Source organism: Mus caroli, chromosome 15, assembly GCF_900094665.2.
Source record: "Mus caroli chromosome 15, CAROLI_EIJ_v1.1, whole genome shotgun sequence".
NCBI lineage: Eukaryota > Metazoa > Chordata > Mammalia > Rodentia > Muridae > Mus > Mus caroli.
In genome coordinates, this window is record NC_034584.1 from 38,971,984 (window position 1) to 38,999,569 (window position 27,586).

General features: G+C 36.8%; 1 protein-coding gene across 1 annotated transcript in view; it reads left to right on the forward strand.

Annotated features, from left to right (window-relative positions):
• The first annotated feature begins 376 nt into the window (after positions 1–376).
• Pkhd1l1 (PKHD1 like 1) overlaps positions 377–27,586 on the forward strand; it is a 136,433-nt gene continuing 109,223 nt past the window's right edge. Inside the window, exons 1-11 of the mRNA XM_021183925.2 lie at positions 377–488; positions 2,341–2,430; positions 9,384–9,528; positions 10,558–10,666; positions 12,364–12,421; positions 14,421–14,514; positions 18,504–18,557; positions 19,054–19,127; positions 20,101–20,143; positions 24,232–24,302; positions 25,749–25,859. Of these exons, the coding sequence (XP_021039584.2) occupies positions 416–488; positions 2,341–2,430; positions 9,384–9,528; positions 10,558–10,666; positions 12,364–12,421; positions 14,421–14,514; positions 18,504–18,557; positions 19,054–19,127; positions 20,101–20,143; positions 24,232–24,302; positions 25,749–25,859 (922 nt within the window). The 5' untranslated portion in view covers positions 377–415. The remainder of the gene's footprint in view (positions 489–2,340; positions 2,431–9,383; positions 9,529–10,557; positions 10,667–12,363; positions 12,422–14,420; positions 14,515–18,503; positions 18,558–19,053; positions 19,128–20,100; positions 20,144–24,231; positions 24,303–25,748; positions 25,860–27,586) is intronic.

The window sequence follows — 27,586 nt, forward strand, 5'->3', positions numbered from 1 at the left end:
TTTTATTTTTATCTTTGTCAACTGAAGGGCTAGAACGATCCTGTGTGAAAAAAAGTGAATGGGGTTCATGTAGTAGGTGGTCTTATAATTAATTAATCTAAGGCGATTATTGAGAACGGTAGACAGACAAATAAAAATATATAGTTCTAGAATTTAAAAGAAGGAAAATAAGGGTGGGAGATCTCTCTGTCTCTGCGTGTGTGTGTGTGTGTGTGTGTGGTGTATGTCCGTGTCTGTGAAATCCCAGACACACCGCGGACGAGCTGGGGGCGGGGCAGGTCTCTGGCAGCCAGGTTCGCCCTGGCTTCTGGGGTGAGTCCCCACCCTGGAGCAGCTCCCAGAGCCAAGCAAGCTTCAGCTCAGGCGGCTTCTGCAATCAAGCGGCTGCTGCAGACTCTGCAGCACCAGCTCTGCGATGGGACACCTGTGGCTCTCAGGGACCTGGTTTCTCTCTGGGTTGCTTTGGTGTGCAGCAGATTCCCACAAAGGTAACGCAGTGGGGAGAAGGTCGGGAACCAATCCAGAGACCCTGCTCTACTGGTCACAGGGAGGGGGGCCCACCTGCCATCTGCCCTGGGCAGACGCCCTCCTGGGAACCTGGGGTCCTGGAAGGTCGGCAACAGCCTTCTGACTCATACAGGGACAGTACCGAGAAAGTCTGAAACAGAGGTTGGAACCCAGAGAAAGACACCAGTACAGGTAGGACTAGCTCGAGAAACCTCCCTCGTAATTGTTGATCAGTGCTGGGGTTGAACTGAGGAAGTTTCTCACCCGCCTCCAGAGTGGCATAATTTAAGAAAGAAAGAAAGAAAGAAAGAAAGAAAGAAAGAAAGAAAGAAAGAAAGAAAGAAAGAAAGAAAGAAAGAAAGAAAGAAAGAAAGAAAGAAAGAAAGAAAAAAAAAAAACTGCAAAAGCAGCTGGGTGCGGGGCAGTAGGCACCACCTGAAACCCCACCCCCACCCCTCTTCTTCTTGCTCTCCTTGGGTCTCTTTCTCAGCAGAAGGGAAAGCTCTTCCCAGGAGGTCAGGTTGTGTTGTGGCGGGTGTCTGTCACTTCCAGGGTAAGCTGCCCAGTGTCTTCAAAGCAAACCCCAGGAGAGGGCTGGGGAGAACGTGATAAGAAATTGGAGTTGTGTGCTGAGATAAGGAGAGGATGAACTTGAGATATGTGTTGAGCGGCAATGTCTGGAGATGGGATCCAGCTCCCTGCAGATCGATCCTCTCTTGGCTCTCGGGGGCAGGGACTGCAAGTAGGAACATACTGCAACACACTGCAAACTCAAGATCAATGCTAACCTGAAGCTCGCAGGCGCTGGGTCCCGGCGCCGAAGCCTCCGTTCTTCTGAGGAGCTGTGGCTGCCACAAGACACAAGACCATGCTACATGTTTTCAAACAGCAATGAACTACCCAGTCAGAAGTTCCTTCACCTTTTCCCAGAGATCCGTTTTAAACAATAATCTTTGGGCTGTTCTTTGTGCCTTAATGTTTTGTACTTACTCTAACAAACTGTTTTTGCGTCTATTTAATTTGCCTCTATACACTCTAGGCAGAAAATAAAACACCTCTAGCCACTGCGCATCGTATTTCCTAGCCATGTTCAAGAATTCCGTACAGTTCTCCAAAGAAGCTGCTGGCTTTGCCCCGCTGGCCCAGCAACTTCTATTAGAGCCTCCCTTCTATTTCTGAATGGTAGATCCAGGCTAACTCGTCTATATTTGCCCTTCAAGATGCAGCGGGGAATCCCATTCTAGAAACCAGAGTGGTCCCAGAAATATGAGGGAAGTGTTTCTTTACAGGCTACCCAAGACCCTGTGCTCTTTCTTCCATTTTGGACTAAGTTAGACTTTAGGGAGGCTAATACAAATGTAACCCTTCTCTGTCTGCAGGAAGCTAACCCAGTTTGAAGAGTGGCTAAGTGGTCCTTTCACTATTCACTCTGCATCGTTAGGATACTGGAAAGCTGTCAGGAACTATGGACCACTCCTAAAGGGATAGGAAGCACTTTCTTCTTAAAATACAGCATTTGCCTTTGTATCTCCTAGCCCTGCACTTACGTGCTAGTGCTAAATACTAATCTACTTCTCTATGCAGGTATTGCCAGTGCTGTGTAAGCTGCTGGTACAGTTATGGATCTGTAGTGGTGAAGACCATTTTGTTATTCTTATTCTTTGTAAATCCCAGAAAGTTCTTCACACAAAGCTAGTGAGTGTTGATTAAGTACTTAAATCCCCATTCGGGCATTAGTCAGAGTTCATTCGCATCTTACAACATGAATGGGAAATGTGATGGCTTGGAATGAAGATCTTGCTTATATCACTGTCATCCTTATGTGTTTTTCAGGTAGCTCTGAGACAATTCCCAAAGTGACAGAAGTTATACCTAAATATGGCAGCATAAACGGAGCAACAAGACTGACCATCAAGGGAGAAGGTGTGCCTGCCCTGTGTGTGTCCACGTGCAAGTGCCAAGAATGAAACGTTTCCTCTTTTAATTTTGTGGTACCGGGTTCCACATTATCATTCCACATAGCGTAGGGCTTCACACATGCTGTGTGGGCACTCTTCTCCTCTTGGAGTTTTATGGTTAACATAACCACCCACACAAAACACATATCACTGGAATAGTCTTTGCACAGAGTGGCTGAATTCTTCCTTCTTGATAGTAACTAATATTTATTTATTTTAATTAAATTTACTTAATAAATTTAATTAAGATTAATTAAGATTAATTAAAAACAAAAGCCAAACAACCCCACATCCATTTCAACTTGATCATTGAACTCTAATTATAATGGCTCATTTGATCCTGAGAGATCTGGATTTAGTGGCTAAAGAGAAAGGAATTTCTTTAACTGAACTCTTCAGTTCTTTCCCTTCTTCCACACTGGCCTGGTGATTTTACACATTGGGTTTGTAGTTTAAATGTAACATGCCAGGGGTTGGAGAGGCCGGATGTTGATAGAGAAATAGATGTTAATGAAAGATGTAAGATAACAGAAAGCAAAACTCTGGCTCCCTCCTGCTGCCGTGTAAGTGCTATCACATGCTGTATCAAGACATGAGTTATGTATGATGTTCCTCCTCCTGGGCTTGGAATGAAAGTATAGAAGGTAGATAGATTTAAAGTGCACCTCCTCCCAGGAGGAGCTAAATGCACAGTGCTGTCAGCCACGAGGCTTTTGTAATACAAATGGTAACAGCACTCAGACACTAAGAATTTTTGAAGAACATGAAAAAAAACCACATTTTTTTTATGTTTTGTTTTTTGTTTTGTTTTTTTTTTTTTTTTTTTTCGAGACAGGGTTTCTCTGTATAGCCCTGGCTGTCCTGTAACTCACTTTGTAGACCAGGCTGGCCTCGAACTCAGAAATCCGCCTGCCTCTGCCTCCCAAGTGCTGGGATTAAAGCCGTGCGCCACCACGGAACATTAACAAAAACTATTTGGTCTTTAAAATAAGCCTTTGGATGTTGGCATGGGGAAATAGTTCTTCTGTCATATATATTAAAATATATTTGATTACTTGTAACATTTCTATAAAATTCAATACATCCATGACATGCTTAAAACAGAATAATCTGTTTCTATATGGTAAGCAACACACATAGTGCCCTTTTTGGTGTGGAGTTAGGAGTGGGAAATGAAGGATTTGTAAAAATTTTTTTAGACATCTTAATCTTATCTATTATTGTAAAATGCCAGTAAGAGGACATATTGGGAAGCTATGAGGTTTTCATCAGAAACTTAAATGCCAGAAGAGGAAAGCTAAAGTTAAAAAAACCAAAAAACCAAAAAAAAGATTAAGGCACCTAAACATCTCCTGCTGCCTTCAAATGTGGACTTCTGGCATAGGAACCATGACCGCAGTCTAGCCACACAAAACCAGACATGGCTGCTTAGGAGTTTCCAGAGGAAACCATTTCTTAGCTGTAATCTTTGCCCTTTTGTGACCTTGAGGCAAGTGGGCTCAGACTTCTCTGTGACGGAAGTGTTAAGGTAAATTTTACCTTTGCCTTCTGATTCCTACTTTCTGATTACTTTTGCCAGAGTGCAGAGATGAATTAGATCCCATGTGAATTGGAGACATCCGAACCCACACCTTCATGTCTTTCCCCTTTCTGCTTTAATCACACTCTGTAGCCAACTCATACTGTGTTGGTGTGTGTCTTTCTTTTCAAGCTGAGAATAGATGCTGTCTTTACTATTTTATAAAAGCAGTATTTAGCATGGTGGATGTTAGGAGCTGGCAGCAGGTGGAAGTGTGGGTATTGGGTGAGTTGACCAAAGCTTGAGTTATGAGACATGAGTATGATCGAGAGCATGTCCTAGTATCTTGTACAACAGTGTCTTACTGGTGACGACTTGACTTGCATACTAAAATTGTGCTAAGGGAGATTTCATGTGAAGTGTTATTATTACAATTTTTATAAAAATGAGTGAAGAATCTGGGAAGAAACACTTGGAGATGATGAATATGTTTGTGGAAGTGATGATTAAATTGTATATAGTACATTAAGGATGTATAGCTTTTTGTTGGTTAATCATACTTCAGTACTATAGTTTTAAACAAAAAAGTACATTTAATATAGGGTTTTGTGTATCTGTGATGTGTATGGCATTTGTACAAAGCAATGATAATGAACCTGGACACCAAAACTCATGAATTAATATTTCATTTTATAAAACTTATTATGCAAAAAGCTAGATATTTGAGAAAGTATTAATTCCGAAGTTGAATTCTCTGTGATTCCACCCACAAGAAAATTGATTACTGACCCTTCACAGCATCTAAATGACTCTTGGCTCCCAAAAGGCAAAGAATATTTTATGGATTATTTTGTTTAAAAAGCTGTGCTTAGGGTTGGAGGTTTATGTAGCTCAGTGGTAGTTTGCTTGACCAGCATATTTGAGATCCTGGGTTCTACCCCAAGCACTGAAGGGAAAAAAATGAAAGAAAAGACAATTGGGTTGTTTTTGATGGGGCATAGATATATGCTTTGACAATTATGGTGTCAAGCCAATGTCATCTAAACAATGACATATCTGCCCTTCTATGGTGACTGAGTTGATAACAGGATTGTCATTTGGGTAGTCTTGGTGTATCCACCACTGCATTGATTTTGTTGCTTTCAAGTTATATTTTATACTATTTAATTCTCTTCGAAGCTTAGTTATCGTGTCTCAATTTTAAAAAGAGAGGAGGCTTTGGTTAACTTTTCTGTTTCTTTATGGTAATAGCTGGCACACAAACCATGTTGAATTGTTTGGTCATATTACTCTTTATATATTGGGAAAGATATGGGGTTTGGTTCAGTCCAACTGGCTTTTAATTTGACTTTACATTAGAGCTAGTTAATTCTGAAATAATTTGCTTTCTCATCAGCAAAATGCATATTTTTTTTCCCACTTGCTGCTTGCTACTCATGACTTTCAAACAGAGTAAAACAATCAAGGTACCTGTTACATAGTTCATGCTCTATCTATTGAGCTTTGATTTTTGTTGTTGTTGTTTTTTGGAGTTTCAATTGATTTTGTAACATGCAGATGGGCTGCTGAAAACTAAAGCACGGAAAGTTTTGCTTGTGATATGCTTCAGGATGTGACAAATACGTTTATGTTAGATACATACTACATCAATGATAGATTAACACAGGCCTGTACTTGGGTATCCTGAAGACAAGTGCAATATACCATAATAACACTAATGAAGGATGGTATTGGTTTGACCTTAGAAGCAGCTATAATATCAAACATGAATGTGTGAACCTGTCCAAGGAAAACCATAGAAAAATATGAGGAAAATTGTATTGTTTTTATTCTTCCTACCATTCCTTTGTATCTTTCCTCCCCACAGTTTTATGATATTTTAGGACATTTCCCTTTCATTCCAGCTTGTAAACCTGAGAAACCTAAACAGCCTACATTGCTCATGACAACAGCCAGCTTAATCAACAGTGCAGTTTTCCATGATAGCAGTGTGGGCGTTACCTCTAGATTGCTGCTATCAGTAGAGCCAGCTCTGTGTGCCTGGCAATTCTTGTCTCCAGCCTTTCTTCAAAAGAAAAAATTAACACATCAATATGTAAGGAATTTCCATCCAAAGCCTCATCCTTTCTGTTTCCAGGGCACACCCAACCCTTCCTGTAATTGAGTGTTTTGGAAAACTTCCAGAGGTGTCAGCTTTTTACTTAGAAATAAATTTACCAAATACTGTGTTTGAATTCCTTTTTATTCCTTGGGATAAGGTTAACTGAAGACATACTCTATACTTTTTCAGCATTTATTTTTATTTATTTATTTTCTGCTTATTTTTGCCGTGCTTGCTTACCTGTCTGTGCATCACATATGTGCCTAGTATCCAGGGAAGCTAGAGAGGATGTCAGATCTCATGGAACTGGAGTTACAGGTGGTTGTGAGCTGTCACGTGGATGCTGGAAACCAAAGCTAGGTCCTTCAGAAGAGAAGCTAATGTTCTTAGCTACCAAACCATCTCTCCAGCCCCATTATCTATGTTTCTAAGACTAAATATATAGTTAAAATGTTTAAAAGTCTTTCTGACTTTCTTCATATTATCCCTGTAGTTTTTCTTGAACATCTTTACATATGCATGTTTGACATTGTAGCTACTTCTAAGGGAACGCCAGTATCACCATTCCTTAACATTACGACTGGATATTGCCCTTGTCTTCAGAATGCCAAAATACAGACTTGCACTAAACTAGCATTGACACAACATGTACCTAATATAAAAATAAACACATGTGTTACATCCTGAGCATATCACAAGTAAAACTTTCCATTCTTTAGTTTCCAGCAACCCTCCTGCACAGTACAAACTCAATGTGGACTCCAAAGATAAGCAGAAGTTGGCAGAAGCAAGCAAGTGGATTTGCAAGTGCTCCACTTGTACTTTTCATGGATTTTTCCACAATTCTATTTTGTTTAGTAACTGCCTTTATTGTTTTTAAAACTTCAAATCAAATGATAGTATCTTTTACATGCAAGATCTATAGTTGCGGTTTTGTTAATCTATGCTGAATAAGTGGCTTGATTAATGTGTTGAGGTCTTTCTCTATCCTTTGCTGAGTTTCTTCTTTCTTTACATAGGCAAGAAAGGAGAGGAGAGGAGTTGAAAAATAGGGGATGGTAGAAGTCAAATTGGAAACAAGTAATAGTGTTGGCTGGATCCTGTGTTATTTTTAAAAGGGATGTTAGCCCTGGACCTAAACTTTAGTACTTTTATGACTGACAGCAGGTATACACTTATAGATTAAACTTAAAGTCAACCTGGTAGGAAGTGCTGTCTCTGGGACTCCAGCCCAGGAGCTCACAGTTCTATGAAAAGGTAAAATCACAGACAGCTTTGCCTAAGCTAGAGGCCAGGAGCTTTGGGGAATGATGGGAACCATCATCACGAAGTTTTGCTATGTTAAACTAGGCAGTATTACATGCATGTAATCTAGTAGACCTTTGTAAAACAATGAAAATGTGCAGTGACTTAACAATGAGTCACACCATACCTTTCTGGACATATGTATGTTTTCCTGATATTAACTAGTATAATAAACAGAATATTTGTGTGACAATGTCATTTGTATTATTGTAAACAGTGTTATACACAGGAATTAAAGCTTATTGTCCTTTCAGTGTTTTCCATGTTTTTTTTTTTTCATGTTCATTGATAATTGATATTAAGGTATTGTTCTGGGGTTATAGTCTGAAATAATTATGTTATAAAATTTAAGCAACTTGTAACTATGCATGAATTAAATGTCAGTATAAAATAAAAATTTGTGTAAGTTCAAAATCAGCATAAGACAAAACTTTACCATACCATTGAATGTATATATTTTTAAAATTCAAAATTTAATTATTTTAGATTTTAAGCAATGTGGACAAAATTGTAAGAAATTAAATTTGTAAGACAATTGCACTTTAGATAATTCCATAAATGTATATGATTTACATTTATATTAGAATAATAATAACCTTATTTTTATAACTTTATGCTATTCAAAGAACATTTAAAGATGTATTTTAATTAATCAACTATTATTTAAAATAACTCTTATTTGTTGATTTCATTTCTTAGGTTTTCTTCAGATTTTAATATTATTTAACATCATGAGCTATTTTATGCATCTTCTCCCACAGATTACAACATGGGTTTTAAACTGAATTAGGTAGAAATTACCAGTACTATTTATTAGCTTGATTTCTTCAAGCATTTTGAGTACATGATCAGGGATTATTCATTCTGCTTATCATGAAATAGTTTTGCTTAGTAATAATGGGGAGGAGTGAATCTGGAATTCATGGTATTTGGGGGGGCTCCACTCTTGGCTGCATGTCTAGGAATGACTGTAAAAGGGTAACTGCAGCCATATGACTCATCAAAAAAAAAAAAGAGGCAATTATGACTTCTGACCCCTGAGAGATGAAGGTTGCCATTACCCTGTTAGCTTCAGCACTGTGTAATGAGAGACAGAGATAAAGGGTATCGAGAAAGAGACATGATCAATATTAATTACAGACTGGAGACTAGCAAGCAGCCATGGGCCTGTAACTTACCTTTCTAACTCTCTTGTAGTGGATGTTTAGTAGCTTTTAGCTGCCTGTCTTTTTCAATACTTAGATATGAACTGTGTTTAAAATGTAGAGCATAAAGCAAGGTATGGCGACTCATACTTGTAAATTCTACCACTTCTTTAACTTGAGCACAAGAATCATGAGTTCAAGGCCAGTCTGGGTGTATGAGACCCTTTAAAAAGAAAAGAAAAGAAAAGAAAAGAAAAGAAAAGAAAAGAAAAGAAAAGAAAAGAAAAAGAAAGACAAACAAAGAAAAGGAAGTGTGGGACATAGCAGTTTTGTGCAGTATCAGAAATATCTCTACTTGGTCCCTTTTTTCATAAAGTTATCTTTACATATGCTTGTTCTTGCTTTTGTTTGTAATGTTAACTTCCCCAAATAGGTTCCTGTGTACTTTGGTCTGTGTGTGTGTCTTCATTCTTGATGTTCCCACGTGTCTTTGTTGTGTCAAAGGGCTTCATTTATAAAATTAAGTAGAATATGGGAGCCTATGTATGCCCACAGAAAGCTTCAATATTCAGGATTGTGGACTGTGTACATGAAAGAAAGTGTGATCTCTCCCCTTTCCCATCTCTCTCTACTTTATGTGTATTTTAAGCAAAAAACCCTCATGAATAAGTTAATTCAAAGGCAATATTTATTTTCTCAAATAGTATGAACATAGGAATAAATATGAAATAAGTCTAACATCCTTCAGTACTATTCATTATTACATTATGAATGTTTCTGTGCTGGGTTATAACTGTCAGAGCTCAAGAAATGGAGTGTAATTAATAATAGTTTTATTACTTTTGCAGGTTTTTCTCAAGCAAGTCAGTTCAACTATGGAGCTGACAATACTGAATTGGGAAACCATGTGCAATTAGTTTCTTCTTTCCAGTCGATTACTTGTGATGTGGAAAAAGATTCAAGTCATTCAACTCAAATTACATGCTATACTCGGTCTGTTTAAATGTACCTTTAATAAACTTAGTTTCATCATGTCAGAAATCAGTTATGTATATTGGTTATTTAGCACTTTGATCATGGTGCCTATCCCAGGTAATAGCTTTGGTTACTAGTTATTGTATTTAATTTCATAATGTTGATATTAGTTTATACCTTTGTTATGGCCTATCATGAAGACACCAGAAATATATACTCTATATCCATTCTACTATTATCAGCACTATCGTTTTTATCATGATTGGACTCTTCTAAAAGATGAATGGCTGCTATTAATCGATAATGACGTGTCTCAAAATATTCAAATCATGCTTTCCTGTTCAGTTTGATTAACCTTATTCGAGCCTTCATATACTTACTACAATTAAAAATGATCATTTTGTATGATGACATTTCAGGCTTTTGATATCAATTCAAATTGCTTTTTTGTTCAGTTTGATTAACCTTATTCGAGCCTTCATATTCTTACTACAATTAAAAGTGATCACTTCGTATGATGACATTCAATTTTTTGATATCAGTTCAAATTGATTTCTGTTATTAATAATTTGGGAAAGCATTAAGCCATTTTAAAATGCAATCTTTAATATTAACTTAAATACGCGTTCCCACGGGCTCTATCTGCATTAGACTTGCTGCCTGTTTGGGGGGCTGTAGAATCTCTATTTAAGTGGAGACTTGATGAACAGTTTTTAAAAAGCGTAGTACAGCATAACTGAGTGTACCATAGTGGGCACACTCTGCATGATTATTATTGCTTGTTGAGGTATCATTTATTTTGCATCTTAATAAAAACCCATATGCATACCTACAATGAACATTTGTTATATGATATTATAATTTGCAGTATGTAGGGTATTTATAATGAAGTTCTTTTTACAATATAAAAGTGGGAGTTACAGTAGATCAATTAGGACTTGAGACTTTATTTCAATAATGATGTAGACTGGAATAGTGGTTCTCATTGTTGCCATATGCTGGATAAAAGTTACCTTGTGTCTCACTTGTTCTTCAATTATTTTCCAGAACAATGCCAGAAGACACCTACTCTGTTAGAGTCAGTGTGGATGGAGTGCCAGTTGCAGAAAATAACACTTGCAAAGGGGTTGCCAGCAGCTGGGCATGTAGTTTCAGTGTAAGTAGGATCTCTCCATTTCCAATAAATGAGTTTATGTCTTTCTCACAAAACTGGACTTTCAGTTTTTAGTTTTATAGATTGTTATTCATTTCCACTTTCAAATATCTGTTAGCAAGAATTTCCCAATTCAATTGTCTTCCATTAGTAACACAACTTCTTTTACTTCTGGTTTGCTTTCCCTTCCTTTACATTAATCTTTCTTTTTAAGATTTATTTCTTTATTTTATAAATGTGAGTACACAATTGCTATCTTCAGACACACAAGAAGAGGGCATTGGATCCCATTACAGATGTTTGTGAGCCACCATGTGGGAATTGAACTCAGCACCTCTGTAAGAACAGTCAGTGCTCGTAACCTCTGAGCCATCTCTCTAGCTCTTTTTTGTTTGTTTGTTTTGTGTTGTTTTTAAACATTTACTTATTTTATGTATGGACATTAGTTTTATCAATAAACTACATTCTCACATCATCAACTGATTTTCCTGTTGGTCACTTATTTCTACCCTTCTAAATTCTGCTCTCGGATGGATGTTCTCTTTTCTTTCTTTCAAGGGAAAGAAACTTTAGATAGTAATGTTAACTGTTCTTTCTTCCATGTATATAAACGGTAAGGTAATGGGTCTCTCAAATTTAGGTTTTTGTAAATAATGGTATTATTAAGTACATTTCTTCAAATATTGTCTTATATACTCCTTAAATTTGCACTTAGGTTTTCAGTTGTTTTTTTTTTTTTTAAACTAGATATCAATAGGCCCCAGTGCTACTTAGAATGACCGATTTTATCCATTAGCTCTGCTCTTTACCTAATCAATATTAATTTTGTTTTTTAGATACCAGATTTGGTTTTAGATACTAGATTCATTTTTTTTCATTAGGTATCTCCTATTTTGCTTTTTTTGGGATCAAGGACTTCTCCTCCCCTTGATGCATGACAAGGCTATCCTCTGCTACATATGCACTCCTTTGTTGATGGCTTAGTCCCTGGGACTTAGTCTCTGGGGGTTCTGGTTGGTTGATACTGGTTTTCCTCCTATGGGTTGCAAACCCCTTCAACTCCTTCAGTCCTTTCTCTAACTCCTCTATTGTGGACCCTGCACTCAGTCCAATGGTTGGCTGCGAGAATCCACCTCTGTATTTGTAAGGCTCTGCTAAGCCCTCTCAGGAGACAGCCAATATATCAGGCTCCTTTCAGCATGCACTTCTTGGCATTCACAATAGTGTCTGGGTTTGGTAACTGTATATGAGATCACTCCCCAGGTAGGATAGTCTCTGGATGGCCTTTCCTTCAGTCTCTGCTCTACACTTTAGCTCCATATTTTCTCCTGTGAGTATTTTGTTCTCTTTCTAAGAAGGACCGAGGACATGTTGGTCTTCTTTCTTCTTGAACTTCATGTAGTTTGTGAATTGAATCTTGCTTATTTGGAGCTTTTGGGTTAATATTCATTTCTCAGTGAGTGCATACTATGTGTGGGTTTTTTTTGTGATTGGGTTACCTCACTCAGGATGATATTTTCTAGTTCTATCCATTTGCCTGACATCATTTCTTAAATGAGAAACTATTTTGACAGTCAGATTATGGGGAATGTTGAATATATATATATATATATATATATATATATATATATATCATAACCAGACTTTGTCATTAAATAGGAGAAAAGATGCTAATTGACATTATTATCAACATTTTACAGACGAAAAGTTTTAGAACCCCTACAATAAGAAGCATCACACCTTTATCTGGAACTCCAGGTCTGTTCTACATCAGTTAAAATGTTTTGGATTTTGTACTAATTCATTTATGTTTAGCATATAAAAATATACTTAATCATAAATATATTTCTGGTTACAAAAGTAATGACTAATTTAAAATTAATTTCAAATCTTAATCGCTAATAATGTGTTTTTCCTTACCAGAGATTTAGCTAGTATCTAGTGTTCATTATGATAACATGGTCTTATCAATTTATAATCTTGGAGAACTATGTGAGAATGCCCTTTTCTTCAGCCTGAACTAATGAAAGTCTTAATTGTTGTCAAGAATTTTGTGTCAGGCATGGATGCATATACTTGTATGTCCAGAACTCAGGAGGTCAAGGCAGGAGTTATCTAATACATACTTACAGTTTGTTTGTTTGTTTGTTTTTTTAAAAGATAAAAAATTTAACTGGTTTTAAATCTTCATTTTTTTCTTTGGTATATGTCATCAAATTTATCTAAGGTTTTCTTTTCATTGTGTTCCCTTAAATATTGTTTATTTATTTGACTTTTTAAGATATTTTGAGGAAATATCCTTGCTATGTATCCCTGGTTAGGGTAAAACCAACTTTGTAGACGAGGTGGGGCCTGAAATTACTGCAGTCCTCCTGTTTCTGCCTTGCTAGTGTTGGAAGTCCAGGTGTGAGGCACCATGCCAACTTCTTGGCCTGATTTAAAGGTAGTCATGTTTTTCCTACTGGGAATTTTTTGTTTCAGTGATATAAATGTTCATATTTGACATATATGTGGAAAATATATTTTGAATGTATAATTTATTTTAAACTTTAAACAATTCCTTTTGTTTGTTTTTTGTTTTGTTTTGTTTTTCAAGACAGGGTTTCTCTGTATAACCCTGGCTGTCCTGGAACTCATTTTGTAGACCAGGCTGGCCTTGAACTCAGAAATCTGCCTGCCTCTCCCTACTGAGTGCTGGGATTAAAGGTGTGCACCACCACACCCGGCTACTTTAAACTTTAATAAATAGTTACACTGTAAAGTAATTTTTAATTTTCTTTATCCAATCTATAAATTTTAATATCTCTTTTTCTTCATATTTATGCTGGGCCATAGCATCCTGATTATAAAATAAAAATTTATATGACATAAATTTTTCATATAGTTTCAGGAGTTTTTATGTTGTTTTTAAGTTATTTTTATTAGCTTTAAGAATAAAGTGGGATTTTTTTCAAGTAAGTTACCATTAACTCAAGTAATATTTTTTAAGAAATTATCCTGGGACCATCCAGAGACTGTCCCACCCGGGGGTCTATCCCATAATCAGCCACCAAACGCAGACACTATTCCATACCCCAGCAAGATTTTGCTGAAAGGACCCTGATATAGCTGTCTTGTGTGAGGCTTTGCCAGTGCGTGGCAAATACAGAAGTGGATGCTCACAGTCATCTATAGGATGGAACACAGGGCCCCCAATGTAGAAGCTAGAGAAAGTACCCAAGAGCTGAAGGGGTTTGCAACCCTATAGGTAGAACAACAATATAAACTAATCAGTACCCCCAGAGCTTGTGTGTCTATCTGCATATGTAGCAGAAGATGGCCTTCTCGGCCATCACTGGGAAGAGAGGCCCCTTGGTCTAGCAAACTTTATATGGCCCAGTACAGGGGAACGCCAGGGCTAAGAAGTGGGAATGAGTGGGTAGGGGAGCAGGGCAAGGGGAGGGTAGAGGGGACTTTTGGGATAGCATTTGGAATGTAAATGAAGAAAATATCTAATAAAATAGTTTTTTAAAAAGGCAAAAATATTATCCTGATATTCATTGCATAGCACATTATTGTATTCCTATTTAGTGATGGTCATTTATGCTTTTTTGTATTTTAGATATTTCAAACCAATGCTGAAAAATAGGGTTAAACATCAGATATGGACATCTGGATTCTGGTTTATTGGGAAAATGTATAGTGTTTTGAATGAAATACTACAGACAGATACTCCCAGCCAGAACCAAACTGAAGATTTGTTTTGGTTTGCTTTTAGGTACATTAATAACAATTCAAGGCAGGCTTTTCACTGATGTCTATGGAAGTAATACAGCACTGAGCTCAAATGGAAGAAATGTTAGGATTCTAAGGTAATTTTTCTCATGAAATTATTATAATATTCTTATAACTCATAGTTCAAATATGATATCCTATAAGTAATAACGTCCTAGTGGTATAAAAGCCCACTACAATTGGATCAGACTGGTCAGAGGCATAGGAAGACAACCATATATAGTTGATTCTTTTCTGGTCTGATAGCACTTTTGTCTTTGAAGGCATAGTCAGTAATAACTGGGATATAGGCATGGTACATCATTATGGAGAACCTTACTACTGATCAGGCACTATGCACATGTAGACATACCCAAGCCTTAAGAAGCATTGCTCAATCAAGGTCAAGAATAGAACTCAAAGCTTCTGCACATATCTACCTGTTTCTTTTCTTTTTCCCTCTTTTCATCTTATTAATCATTGTATTCGTGTACAACTCAAATAATATCCCTCTTACCAGTTACACCTCCACAAACCCCTATCCCACATCCTCCCTCTCCTCCCACTCCTTTGCCTTTATGAAGGTGCTCCCACATTCCTCTCTTGTCCTACCGCTCCAGCATCACCTACACTGTTGCATCAAACTTCCACAGGACCAAGGACCTCCCCTTCCATTGATGTCAGACAAGACCATCATCTGTTACATATGTATCTGGAACCATGGATCCTTCCTTATATACTCTTTGGTTTGTTGTCTAGACTCTGGGACACTGGGAGGTCCAGTCAGCCAATGTTGTTCCTTCTATGGGGTTGCAATCCCCTCTCTGCTCCTCCAGTCCTCCCACCAGTTCCCCGACTGTGGTCCCTGAGCTCGTTCTGATGGTTTTGCTCAAAGCATCCGCATCTGCATTGGTCATTTGCAGGCCGAACCTTCCAAGGAACAACCACACCAGGTTCCTGTCAGCAAGCGCCTCTGGGCAACAGCAACAGTGTCTGGGTTTGGTGTCTGCAGACCGGATGGATCCTCATGTGGAACAGTCCCTAGATGGCTCCTCCTTCAGTCTCTGCTCCATTTTTTGTTCCTGTTTTTTTCTTTGGATAGGAATATTTCTGGGTTAAAAACTTTGAGATGGGTGGATAGCTCCATCCCTTGCCTAGGGGCTGTCCCTATCTACCGGAGGGGAGGTGGTCTTTACAGGTTCTATTTCCCCATTTCTGAGCATTTCAGCTAAAGTCATCCCCGTTGGGTTCTGGGAGCTTCCCTAGAGCCACTGGAGGGTCCCTGCGTCTGGGACCCTCCAGTGGCTATCCCCAGTTCCTCATCCTCCACTGCTACCTGTTCAATTTCCTGACCCTCTCTGTACCTCTCTCCTGCCCCCTCTAGTACCTGACACTTCCCCCTGTTTCCTTCCCCTCCTCCCTCCTGCCTGCCCCCATCTCTCCACGTCCTGCGATCATCCTGTTCCCCCCTCAATGCAGGGCTGAAGCATCCACACTTCCTTCCTTCTAAGTTGTGTATGTCTGTGTCATGGGCATTGTAAGAGTCTGGGCTCATATCCAATATCTACCAGTTTCTACTGCACTTTGATATAGGGCAGACTATTGAAAGTAAGCCTAGTCAACTCATTAGCATCCAGGGCTTTCAGTTTTGGTTGCTAAATTAACCAGCTATGGGCCAGATGATGAATTTTGGGACTGGCTAGTCCCAAAACAACTATTACATTTTGGTCTGGAGACCTTTGCTGTCATTGGAGAGTTCTCCTGTAGCGTATGTCAGGCTATCTCAGCCCTTTCACAAAAGACTGAAAGATATGGCTCTCCTACCTGAAGAAGTGTGGACTCCATACTCTGGCTTTCACAGTGCTTCCTGCCTGCTGAATATTTGTATTATACAGACAAATGGATAAACTCAATTTACAATTTAGATAGCAGTTAAAAGATTTATTAAATACTAAAAAGATAATAGATCACATTATATATATGTATATATGGCTTTCTACAGAAGTAATGAAATTTTTTACTAAATGGAATAAAAATGATTTATCTGATATATGAGTTAGAACCCATAATTAAATTATGGAAATATATAATATTTTATAGCCATTTATCATGAATATGTGTATGTAGGAAAATCATTTCAAGAAAAATAATTTATGTACATGATTTAGTGTAAGTAAAGAATGTCTGCTGGTATATAATTGATTCTCATGAATAACTTATATAACAACTGTTACATAGAATTTTCTAGCCTATCTTTGCCTATAGTGAGGTCAGGGATGGAAACTACAAAGAGATTCTGGGCCAGCAAAATGGCTCAGCATGTCAGAGTATCTGCAAATAAGCCCACCTCTCTGAGTTTGATCCTCAGAGCCCATGGTGGAAGGGGAGACCAACTCTTAAAAGTTGTACTCTGACCTCCACATACAAGCAGGCAAGTCCTATCATGTGTGAAGGCTCATATAAGCACAGCATACATACATACACAGCCATAATTAAAAAAAAAAAAACTAAATTGAAAAAAAAAAGTGATTCCTCTCCCTACCATTGGAATTTATATCTGTACCTTACCAGGAAATCAGAGAAACCTAAATTTTTGAAACCAACAAAATCATTTGGAAGGGACCTCAGAGTTCAGCCTAACCTAACTCTTGAGGTCTGGAGATACTGAGATGGTACAGGGAAGTGTCAGAACCTACTGAGATGATGAGAGTTCTAAAACACTCAGTGATCTCATCTGCCTGCTGTTTATGACCCAGGGGCCCCAAGACACTTTATTGTACTTGAATTGCAAAGGGCCTAGGCAGTAGGAACAAAGTCAGGGAACCTTCTACTCATTAGGCCTTGTCTGATCAGACAAAATTCCCAGACTTTTCTAGGAACAAATCATAATGGACACTCAAATGAGTTGAGGAACTGGTACCTGGTTCCAAGTTTTGATCTCAACATTTCAACATGGAAAATGCTAAAACATATAAATGTTTAAGGTCAAATGGGATAGTATTTTTAAACACACACTCATTTCTATCAGGGGAGTTAACACATGGGTAAGAACACAGAATACTTGGGTTTGGAATCTTACAGTACCTGTCCCTCAAGGCATGGACAAGCTATGGTACTTACTGCCTCAGTTTATTCATATGAAAATGGAAGAAAATGGAAGGGTAATAATTATTAAATGATTACTTTATCTAAAAAGAGCTTATGTAAACTGCTAAATTTATTATTAAGTTGGGATAATATAGAAGGTTAAAAGGACAATTTGACTTGACAGAGCTCTATAATGGGAATAACGACCTGGTTTCCTTTTTATTTTAATTTATTATTTTTTATTTTATTTTGAAACCTAATATAATGGTTAAATAAAATATATTTATGCACATATACATATATGTAACAATAGCAAAGTGGCCATGAATTTGAAAGAGAACAGGGAGGAACATAAAAAGGGATTGAGGGAGGAAAATGAGGTAATTATATTTTGATTTAAGAAAATGAAAAATGGACGATGTACTAAAGTACATTTAAAATTTCAGTATTTTCTTTCCTCTAGTAGAAATGATTTTTTTTATATAGTTCAAATCTGCATGGAGCTTATAATTCAGTCCACAGAATTCAGGTGAGGTGTTCTGATGCTGCAGATAATAAATTATGTTATTATAAAATAGTTGTCAACTGTGAGCTTCCAGCAGCATTTGGTAATGCTATCAGCAGCTCTGATGTTTTAATTCCTGCATATCAAACATACAAAAATTTTTTTCAATTTGGTTTGCTTAAACTTTTAATAAGAAGGTTCTATTTTGTTTTATGCTTAATTTATGCCAAAATATATTATGATCTTCATATTGTGTAATTTTTGCAGAAAATTGTATGACTTCCAAGTGTAGATAAGTTCCAGTTTCACAGATGTGTCCCAGTGCCAAAGAGCAGGACCTGAGGCATAGTGATGATAAGTTGATGTTTAAGGAGTGAATGAGGGATAGTAAGCAGATGAGGAAAAATTAAGATAGCTGTTGAGTTTGGTAAACAGAGTAGAATTTTACATAATTTATTAAGTATGACTTAATTTTCTCTAATAATATTTATACAGAATTTATGTTGGAGGAATGCCCTGTGAACTCCTCATACCACATTCTGATGATTTGTAAGTAATTACAATGATTCTTTAAATAAAAATTGATCTGAGTATAATAATTTGAAATAGGAACCATAATCAATAATGCATAGCCATATTATTATAATAGTTATCTTGTATGTAGCAAACTAGTATTTATTTATGAAACTGGCTTCTTTCTTATACATGTCTATGTCTTTAATGTAGTATTATACTATGTAGGTTCTTATGCACTGAGATGTAATGAGAAATAACTTCATCAATTCATTGTTTCATTTGACAGCATTTTAAACTCCTTAAAGGTATCAACAAAGACACTAAAATTAACCACACATTATATCACTTCAGTGAATTTGATTGAAAAATATTCAATAAAGCCTGAGAAATGATGCACTTTGCTGAAGTTTTCGTTGCAGAAATAGCTGCTATCTGGACACCTGATGTAAAGTAATGAGGTTTTTTTAAGGGAATAACAGTATCTAAGTAGTCTATGTGAACTTTGATGCCAGTATATTTACTTTGCTAGGTATGGTCTAAAACTCGATCATGCCAATGGAGATACAGGGTCTGTGACATGTAAGACCACTGGGACTTACATTGGTAAGTGCTGACCATCCTCTTGCCAACTCTGGCTCTTCCCTGTGTTATTTTCTCCCGGATATTACCCAGATTATTACCCCCTCAAATCTGTAACTTTGCTTTTTCCTAAGATTTGAATATAATGTAGCACTTTTTCTCCTCCTCTTCCTCCTCTTCCTCTTTACTGCTTCCCTCCATCAGAGAATTCATGACTAATTCTGCTGTTGTATTTATTCTTAAATTTAGCATTTTTCTTCTCACTGTGTATACTGCAAATATATAGATCTTTTAATTCCTTAAGCTTTTATTAACACATATTAGTTATATATAACAGTTCATTGTGACATTTCAAACAAGTATACAATGTAATTTTCAAATTCACTCAATTATGGTTTTCCTACTGCCTCTAGCTCCCATTGCACAGCGTTTAAATCCTGAATAAGCTTCCTCCCCTCTGTATCTGCAAACATTCTACGCCTGAACATTTCAAATAAGATTGCTGGTCGGGAATTCCTTCTCCTTCGCCTGGTCTTCACTCTCAGACCTTCCTTTCCTTTTCTTTGAAAGCCTTATCCCAAAGGTTAGTTCTCTGTCATTGCTCCAGACTGACTATGCTCTCGCCTAGATACTATGCTGGGTTAGGAGAAGGACATGCACTATATTTTCATGGTGTCTGCAACAGCGTGTCAATGCTTCTAATAATCAGTAGCTTTTGAATGACTGAATGAAAAGATTTCAGGGTAGTACACATATGCATCTTTTATCATTCATTATTTGTAATAGTATTTTGTCAGATTTTCCAGTTATAACTTCAAAATACCCACTTGTATATTTTGTGTTGTAATACTTTAAAATATTCCAATTTTCAATTCTTTAAGGCTTTATAGATCAAGTATACTTTTTATAAGTTTCTGTAAATGTTAATCAGCCTGTAATGTAGAATTATTGTTCTTTTCTGATTGAGAATTTAATTGTGTATTTTAATTAATTCCAGGTCATCACAATGTCAGCTTCATCTTAGATAGTGATTATGGAAGGTAGGCCATTTTGTAAATAATGATTTTCATAATTTATTCAAATGGATAAATAAAGTATATATTTATTTTGTTCTATTAATGAAGAGATTAAAGGATTAATCATTTTACTCACCAAAATTAAATTCAAAGAGTCCATAACTCCTGTGAACCTATAACTTGTGCCTCACAAAAACAAACACACAAAATGAACAAGCGAGAAAAACCCTTTCTATATGGGAAGTGAGCTTATGAAATGATGAAAAGGACATTTTAGCTGTGATATGAAAAACCATTATTTTATGTCTCTTCTTATTATTTTATGTTCCTCTTCTGTTTTAATTGCAATTCTTTTGAGAAAAAAATGTGTTTTGAATTAATGTAAGAATAAATAAAAGTGGGGCTGGAGAGATGGCTCAGTGGTTAAGAGTACCGGCTGCTCTTCCAGAGGTCCCGAGTTCAAATCCCAGCCACCACGTGGTGGCTCACAACCATCTGTAATGAGATCTGATGCCCTCTTCTGGTGTGTATAAGACAGCTACAGTGTAATTATAATAAATAAATAAATAAATAAATAAATATTTAAAAAGATTTATAAAAATGAATAAATAAAACCTCATGATTAATGTTATCTGATACTTTCCTTTAATATATCCAGACTCAGGATAATGTAGTTTTCAAGTCTGTATGTTAGTACTACTACTAATAACATAGAGGAGTTATATCCTTTAGTAAAAGCAAATTTTATTTCCAAATTTCCTAGACCCATATCTCAGTACAAAGACTTTCATACAAAACTAAGAATGTGCACATCTCATTGTGTTGCAAGCTTGTATGATATATAACAGTAAAACGGCACTTTAACTATGTTATCTAGTTTCATCTTACAAAGAACTTATAAGGTAAACTGTCATCCACCTTGTTTCCCACTAGACAAATGAAATGAATATTAAATAGTTCATCAGAAATATCTCGTGAATAGAACCAGCTAATGCATGCTGTTTAAATCTATGTCCTGGGCACATCATTCTTGTACTCTGCAATGACTGATGGAGGGTTCAATACCACATCTCATCATTATCTAAAACTCTGACCTAAGGTTCTCACCAAGCAGGACTCCCGCACTCTGGAACAGTTGAAGATGTGTATTGTGGCAGCATTTCCTGACAGCCAGGAAAACCATGTGTGCTAATGACTCTTGTGAGCAGGATCCTAGTGTAGTAAACATAAATGAAGTGTTCTGCCCCAAATGCCATAATGTATTTCAACAAGAAAATGAGCTAGTTGATGGATATTTAAATGAGTAATATTATTTAGTATCCAATACTAATAAAGCCATACTGAATCAATAATAGACAAGCCTATGGTTTCTTTTTGTGATTGAAGACTCAGCAACTGGCAATGTGAACTGAATGGCTGTAGTCCAATAAAAGTAGAGGGTGCCATCCCTATCAGTGTCACAGGATGAAGAAGGATTCAGATTTTTGTCCCTCCCTTCAGGGACCTGTAGTTAGGTCAAGGTCCAAAACCCACTGTTTTTAGAGATTTCTACTTTTAAATATATAGAAGCAATTTTTTTATGAGAATAATGAAGGCCAAGCTGGATATGCTGTCATACATCAAATATATTAGATCTATTATTATAGATCATGTGGTTAGAAGAGGAACATGAAAATTAGTATAACTCAAAACCAAATTGGGTAGAAGTTATATAAATATGTTATAATACATCTTTGGAAATTATTCAAGACAAATAACCTGAGTTCACTGTGACTAAATAGCTATTTTGTGAAAAGCCAGACATTTGTAGAAATAATTTGTAAACTAGGCAGTAGAATTTTACCAAAAGTTAATAAAATTTGTTAAAACCAACAGACACTGAATTTTAAATGATTTCTAGAACCATGTAGAGGTTTTTTAGGCTCTCAATCTCATTCTTTCTAAGATGAAATAAAATTAATTCTTGCTTCTGCATCTCTATGAAAAGTATTAATTACCAAATCCATCATAAATCTCTCAGAAAAGCAATTATCCTAAAGTAAATGGTTTGAGTGATCAAGGCTGAATTTGATTGTGCAATGTACATAAATCAATCTGCCAGAGTCACAGACTCAGACTCCATTAAAAAACCCAGCAAAGTCTGACCAGGAAAACACATGCCTGAAGCTGAGACAGCAGGATTGCCATAAGTTTGAGACCCATTTGGGCTACATAATAAGACCTTGCTTCAAAATTATTTTTAAAGTTTTCAAACTTATATGATATTGACAGGAATACTCCATTAAACTATGAATTTTGTGGTCCTGATTAATAATGCCATTTTCATTCTTTTTAAAGTTAGGGACAAGCTGGTTATGGTACAAGGGTGGAATCTCAGGCCTTGAGAGGCTGAGACAAGAGATTTGCCATACATGCAGGGACACTCTGAGCTACATAGAGAATACCAGGCAATCAGAGGTACAAAACAAAATCCTGTCTCAAAATAACCAGAGAAAGAAAAAATGCATGTGGCTGATTTCTCTGCATTAATGCCTTATAATTTTTAAAAAGTATGTCTCTATATAAGATAGTCTTATAAAATTAAAGTAATTATTAAAATATGACATTTGCCACATAAACATTTTTGTTTTAAAATCACACGGCATTATTAAATCATGTTAAATCATTTTATAAGTTATAAATTTCATGTTACAAGTTTCAGGAGCACCCCTGCATGTCAAATGAAACAATTGAAAAGCATGTCGGCACCATTATGTATCTATTAGAATGCCCAACCTTTGAGGCTCTGTTTCCTCAAGTTCAAACAACAGCTGTTCCAAACTGATAAGGGTTAGATGAGGCTGTCTTAATTGAGAAATGCCTAGTCATTATCAATAAATTAGTAGAAATCATCTCAGTGTTATCCACAATAAATTACATTCAAATTTTATTTCAGGAGGCAATTTTCCTCCGCACTTCAGGAGTAGCATTAATTTTTGAAATGCAGCGGCTGGCCAGACACAGTGTTCTTGATGCTGGCATGGTTTCAGATCATAGGAATCAACTGGAAAGCTTATGACATCAAAATAGACAAGTTAAGATGGTCTTCTTAAATAAGTAATTTAACATAAAGTATTTTCCTGGACACTTTGGTGTTGAAAGTGCATATTGTAAAGCCTGGATTAGATTTATAGCACAGTTCACTGTTGACCTCAGCTACAAGACTGGTATTATACTAGAGACTATTTCAGTTTATCGCAATTATGATCATTGTGTTGGACTCTTCAGTTATTATTCGAATTTCTTAATTATTTATGATCATGGCTTTGTTGAAATAATTATGACAGCAGTGTTAATTTTTCATAATTCTTTCCTTGCTTTTTTAATGTTCTAAGTAATGGAAATATAAATGGGTATCAAATATATAATGCACATATCTTCATATATACATATATGTATCTAATTATATATATGCACTGTGTTTGTGAAAGATGTTTTAAATATAGTGAATGAAACTTTGCTGTTTTGGTCACACAATCTAGAAATACTGTGTGGTCCCTAGTTGGGAGCTAGGCTCTGGATTCAAGTGGCCTGGGCTGTGGTTCTGATTCTGCCACTTAGTGGCTTGGTATCCTTGATTAAATTAATCCTTTGATCTTCATCCCCCTCACATAGCTAGCTTATTTGAAGATCAGATGACACAACATACTGAGCATGCTTAACTCAATGTTCATACATCCTGGGGGATGCTAGGCAAAGGGACAGTGTAGGGTGACTTGGGGAACAGCCCACCTATATACATCAAGTCTTGCTGCTGTGTTCAGCCTTCTTCATACTTTTGCAAAAAAGGGAAAGGATTTCTAAAGCTGACTTTAGGAATAAAAGGTAGATATTTGGAGTATGCAAATAAACTGCAGTTTATTAAGTTATCAGAAACTCATATACATGTATAACACAAGAGCAAAAGAGGACACGGAACATTCATTCTATTTTCTTCCTCCAGTGGTTCTGCCCTGCTACCTTGCAGGCGGAGCCATAGTTTCTATCACTGTAGTAACCAAATTGAATAATAAAACCTTCAGTAAAGCTCATTTTTTAAAACAAAGGACTTTTACCTTTTTTTGTTTCAACAGGAGTTTCCCAGAGAAAATGACATATTTTGTTTCATCTCTCAATAAAATTTCAATGTTTCAAACATATCCAGGTATGTGACATTTTCCTCATGTTTGAGTGAGAGAGATGTTGTACACTACATTTCATCCAGCAAAATATAGTAATGACAGTAAGGTAAAGAATAAATTTATGTACTTCTAGGAAATGAGCAAGACCCACAAGGAGGGCATGCAATTGAAAGACTAACAAAGAACTAGGAATTCTTAGTTTAAGGTTGAAACATAAACTCATCTCCCTAGCAGAGAGAGCACTGGAACACACTGGCCTCGACTTTAGTTGTTGGTTGAGGGTTGCAAATCTCTGAATTTCAACCACATGCCAATATCCAGAGGTTTGTGCTCTTAGTGTGGTCTACAAAAATCCCTTAGCAAACTTTAATTTGATTTAATTAGTTTGAAGGAACCTCAGGTTAAACTACTCCCAAGAGAGTGTCAGAAGCAAATATCAAGTCTACCAGAAGGACTGCCCTTCTTCTGAGGTCAGGAGTAACAGGACAGGCTAAGATTTCAAGGACATTAAAAATATGAGGAAAGAGTGTGAGTGATCAAATCAATTGGCTGTGGAAGGTCTTGACTTGTCTTTCAAGCTTAGTTACTGCAAATTCACATGTAATGATAATGTGTAGAATTGTGAAATAATAATAAGTTATCCTGAGATTGAGGCAATTTTAGAAAATAGTAAATCCAAATGATTTGATTGTGTTAAATATTACAGCTTATATGTAAATACAAGAAGAAAAATACTTATGCAAGCAATTATTAATGAATTATCATATGTCTTGTACTGGGCTGTTTTAATAACATAGCTAAACCTCTGTAATATGTACATGCATATGCATATACTATATATATACACATATATATTTATACATATATATATACATATATACATAGTTAAATGTATTTGTCTTTTGAGAAAATATCAGATGTTAGTCCAATGCCTAACATATCTCCTGCTTCTGATCCTGGAGCTCAGAATGTAAGGCTGGAGCTTTGTAGTGATCTCAAGGTCAGCCATGGCTACATACTGAGTACCAGGCCCACGAAGGTTATATAATAACATCCCACCAAACCAATATGTTGTGCTCCAAATATGTGTGCTTCAAGATCCTGTGGGAAGAGAGGTTCCTTAACTTTAATTCTGTGTGCTTTGGGGGGGGGTGGGGTGGGGTGGGGAGGCTGTTTGTGCCCAACCCGGGTTGTGTCTATTTTTTCTCAATCTTCAGAGTGTCAGTATCTCTTTAGTACCAGTCACTCTCCACCCCTGAAGATTCGGTCAGATCTGAGCTATCTGTCTCTTTGCTGGACCCCATCAGCGAAAGCTTGAATTAATTCATTTGCCATCCATTTGAGGCACTCTGACGCTTTCTTGTGTTAGAAAATCTAGCTAGGATATATGGAAATCTTTGGAAAATGAAACGAGTTGGATTAATGTGTGATATTTACAACATTTTACAAAATGTGCTATTCTTCCTCAGAGGTCGTGATGGTCTCACCATCAAAAGGCAGCACTGAAGGTGGCACAATATTGACAATACACGGGCAGTTCTTCGATCAGACTGATCTCCCAGTGAGAGTGCTAGTTGGAGGTATTTTTTTATACTTTTTATTGTACTGCTTTATTCGAACAAATCCTGACTGCTCTTTGGCAATTTGGGTGCAAAGTTGACTCTTCATCGTGGTTGCTGTCTATTTAAAGCTATTTTCACTAATTATTTGGTTCTGGAGCATAATAGTCTTCTCTTTGTAACCTTGTTCAACTGGGATTTGAGCTCCAAGTGTGGCATCAGAGAGCATCCTGGCTGCCATCCTCCAGTTCCTCACCACAGCTGAGGACGCCCCTCCAGTACATTCTCTTAAGCATCTCTTCGGAGCTACACTTTACCTTTCAATGACTTTGCTAGCGATGGGGAGATTTTAGTTGTCATTTGGAGACACTCTGACATGTTTTCTATACTCTTTAAGCATTAGCGATAATTACTGGTGTTATTGGCCTTGGGAAGATCATTAATGTGCTACCTGTTTTTAAAGGCAAATGGAGCTTGAGTCTTGGCTAACACATCACTGTCATTTGTCTACATCTCTCCTGGGGAAAGGAACTACACAGCTATTAAGGATCCTTAGATCAATGTAGTGGTGAGGCTCTTCCCACTGAGTTAGAGTGGCATCACATTACTTGAGAGGCAGGGGACAGTTATTTGCCCGTGCACAGGGCACATAATTCCATGCTCTAGCCCCATTTTCCAGCCATTTGTTGCCTTTTAAGGTTCTTATCTGTGACTCTGCCAAATTGATGTATCTGAAGTTTAAATATTCCAGGCCACCAAATGAAACTTCAGCAAAGATATACTTCTATTTCTATATTCTCCTTGTTCAAACTTTTGAAAATACTCAGCATGGTTTGGCCTTATGTGAGGCAAATGTTGGAGTCTAAAATATAGGTTCTTCTACTAAGTGCAGTACAAGTGTATTTACATGGAAGTGCTAGTGTTCCTCCTGGAACCTTGTCTGTTTTGCTCTACGTCTACCTATTAGAATACCATTTATAAATTGCTGAAGAACTTGAATGAAGATACCAAGTTTCCACTTAAGAACCCTGGGAATCCTCTACCTTCACACAATCTGAAGCTCTTTCATGACTAATTCTCAGTAAAAAAGCAAAATTGAAGTCTTTCCTTTGGACTCAGAAATGACATGTTTGATACTTACATGTAGTTTTATCTTCTTTTTTCCATATTTTCCTTAGAAATAATGAAATTTTCTACCTCAGATTTGTTATTTCTTGCCATGTAGTTTTATCCTCTTTTTTCCATATTTTCCTCAGAAATAATGAAATTTTCTACCTCAGATTTGTGATTTCTTTCTTTTCTTTTCTTTCTTTCTTTTTTTTTTTTTGTTTGTTTAGTTTTTTGTTTTTTGTTTTTCGAGACAGGGTTTCCCTGAATAGCCCTGGCTGTCCTGGAACTCACTTTGTAGACCAGGCTGTCCTAGAACTCAGAAATTTGCCTGCTTCTGCCTCCCAAGTGCTGGGATTAAAGGCGTGCAACGAAGTAATTTTCTTTTTGTGGAAGTGTAAAAGCAAGTGAATTACAAGCCTGCCTAAGAATGTATGAAGGACATAGAAGCCCTAGCTTTGCCATCTGATTGTACATTTTTTTTCATTAAAAAAGCATTTTTAGGGCTAGAGAAAAAGTTCAGGCATTAAGAATACTCGATGCGGGGCTGGTGAGATGGCTCAGTGGGTAAGAGTACCCGACTGCTCTTCCAAAGGTCCAGAGTTCAAATCCCAGCAACCACATGGTGGCTCACAACCATC